At 55.0% G+C, this 2802-nt stretch overlaps 1 protein-coding gene across 1 annotated transcript in view; it reads left to right on the top strand.

Moving 5' to 3' along the window:
• The first annotated feature begins 6 nt into the window (after positions 1–6).
• The window catches only part of FAM155B (family with sequence similarity 155, member B), a 27389-nt gene continuing 24593 nt past the window's right edge, over positions 7–2802 (top strand). The window contains exon 1 of the mRNA XM_011943161.1: positions 7–531. Within this exon, the coding sequence (XP_011798551.1) occupies positions 301–531 (231 nt within the window). The 5' untranslated portion in view covers positions 7–300. The remainder of the gene's footprint in view (positions 532–2802) is intronic.

The raw sequence follows: 2802 nt of genomic DNA, 5'->3' as shown, positions 1-2802 counted from the left end.
CCGGGCACCTGCGGCCTCAGATACAGCAACCTGACCAAAGCCGCCCCCGCCGCCGGCTCTCGGCCGGTCTGCGGCGGCGTCCCAGAGCCCACGGGGCTGGACGCAGCTTGCACCAAATTGCAATCTTTGCAGAGACTTTTCGAACCCACTACCCCGGCCCCTCCTTTGCGGCCCCCTGACTCCCCTTCCCGTGCCCCGGCCGAGTTCCCCTCGGCCAAAAAAAACTTGCTCAAAGGCCACTTTCGGAACTTCACTCTTTCCTTTTGCGATACCTACACGGTCTGGGACTTGCTGCTGGGCATGGACCGCCCCGACAGCCTGGACTGTAGCCTGGACACCCTGCTGGGGGACCTGCTAGCCGTGGTGGCCAGCCCGGGCTCCGGGGCCTGGGAGGCGTGTAGCAACTGTATCGAGGCGTACCAGCGGCTGGACCGACACGCTCAGGAAAAATATGACGAGTTCGACCTCGTGCTGCATAAATACTTACAGGCGGAAGAGTACTCAATCCGGTCCTGCACGAAAGGCTGTAAGGTAAGGACTGGCTTCCGCAGCCACAACAGCCGCCCTGGGCAGCGGCAGCGGTAGCGGTAACAGTGGGATTGGAAGAAAAAAGGAAGTCTCCCTTTCTACCCACCCCACCACTCCCATGGTGCCCAGTGCAGCAGTAACCAGTGCCACCCTGGGACCCTCCCTAGTGAAGGGGCCTCAGGGATTCAGGTCAGGTAACCACCTGGCCAACTTCTATTAATTCCCGGTTTGGGCACCTTAGGCCTGGGGCTTCCTGGCGACCTGCCCCCTCATGAGTGGGGAGGGGCCACGGGGCCCTGGGCTGATAATGAGGTGGCAAGAGGGATTGTGCTCCCCCCAGCCTCCATCCTCAGCCAGCCATGCCCCCCTCCTTTCCGAAGCTGGAATTGAACGTCCTGGGACTGGCTGGTGCAGGGGGAAGGCCAAAGACGGGAGGAAGAATATTTGGCAACCAAACCCTCACCCTTTGGCTTCTGCCAGTGGCTGAGAGGAGGAGCACTCCTGGTGGTGGGACACATCAAACTCTTGACCTTATGTGACCTGAGGTGGCTGGCCAGAGCCGAGGCAGGTCAACCCCAGGGGGTGCCTGTCTTCTCCCAAGGAAGTCACCTGCAGGCTCTACTCCCCTCACAAAGGAAGGAGCTGGGAACAGGGAACAGCGACTGGTGGGAAGGCCACTGAAGGTTGGTGCATTCTCATACAAAACTCCCAGTGCCTTCCCAGCACCCCAGGGTGACAGTGGAGGGAAAACTGGCTTTCTAGCTGCTGGGGGTAGGTATCCAGAGGAGAGGAGAGGCAGCTGCAGAACAGGCCCGCCTAGGGAAGAGCTGAGTGTTAAGAAACTTCTTGATCCTCGGCGGGGTTGCTCTGGACAGTTAGGTGGGTGAGGGCTGCAAACATTTGGGGCTTGATGCTACTGCCCTGCTCACCCGGCCTGGCCAGGTGACCTGCCTTTGGGAGGAAAGAGAACAGCAAGGTCAAAGGGTCAAATGACAAGGAGACCGGGAGGGGTGGTGACCTCACACATCCTCGAGCTGGGGCCAAGAGCTGGAGAGTGAGACAGTTGCTTTCTAGCCTAGCTAGTCTCCCTCCAAGACTTTGGGGAGGGGCAGAAAATGCCCTTTTCCATCCAGCATGGCCCTTGTGGACTTCTGCAGGGCTTCCATGCTTTTGGCAGGTTCCCTAGGGATTGGGGGCAGAGGGTGGGGCAGGAAAGGGGTAGTTCCTTGCTCCTGACTTCACTTTCTCCTTCTCCTTTTTCCTGCTCTCCTAACCTAGCAGTCTCCCTCCCGCCTCCCTCAGCCTCAGCTGACTCACTGCCTCACTCACACTACCAAATGAGATATTCCACTTCTTAAAGGTGTACAAACAGACACACACACTGCCATACACCATCACCACCACCCTGGGCAAAGTCACATAGACATGCAGAGAGGTCGTCACACCCACAAACAGTGTCACAGAAGCAGATGCCGTGTCACACACACGCACATCTCCCCATGGTGTCAGAGACACGCAGGCAGAAGTACTGTCACATGAAGAAGGACACATTTTGTCTTAACAGAGACACATACCCTTGATGTCAGCCACGGACACATACACTCAGTGGGAGCAGAGAGACAGGGTCCACAAGCAGATGGAATCAAGGATGTCTGTTTTTTGTGGCCCTCCCTTCAACCCCATGGCCCTGTTTTTTGTTTGTTTGTTTGTTTGTTTTGTTTTTTTCCTCAATCACCAGTATGGATGAGAGGCGCACCACAACTTCCCCATGGGGTTTTCTCCATGTTGTAGTTGATTCCGATTTCTGTCTGGACCTGAACTAAATACAAATCTCTCATGTTGACTGTTTTACCAAGCAGTGTGCCGTAGAAGAAATATATCTGATCTCTCTGATTCAGGAGGCCTTATCACCTCTACCTCTTGTAAGTGGTATGACCTTGGGCAAGTCACTTCACTTCTGTAAGCTTTCATTTCCTCATTTGTAAAACAGCGATCATCATCCTTGCTCTGCCCACATCCTGGGTCTTTTGTGGGGAGAAGGTGCAGATGTATTTTGTAATAAGAATATAACATCTGACATTAATGTAATGCTTAGGGTTTTTCCGCCCCTCTCGTGTATGTTATAAGATCAAGGAGGCTGGTGATACTAGCACCATTACTCCCGTTTTACAGATGAGGAAGGTGCAAGGGGATCAAACGGTTTGCCCTAAGGTCACTCAGATAATGAGCAGGAGTGCCAGGACTCCAGCCCACCTGTTTTGGTGCTAAGCTGGT

The sequence above is a fragment of the Colobus angolensis genome, unplaced genomic scaffold (genome assembly GCF_000951035.1).
Source record: "Colobus angolensis palliatus isolate OR3802 unplaced genomic scaffold, Cang.pa_1.0 Scaffold216, whole genome shotgun sequence".
Lineage (NCBI taxonomy): Eukaryota > Metazoa > Chordata > Mammalia > Primates > Cercopithecidae > Colobus > Colobus angolensis.
This window is presented reverse-complemented; position numbering and strand designations above follow the sequence as displayed.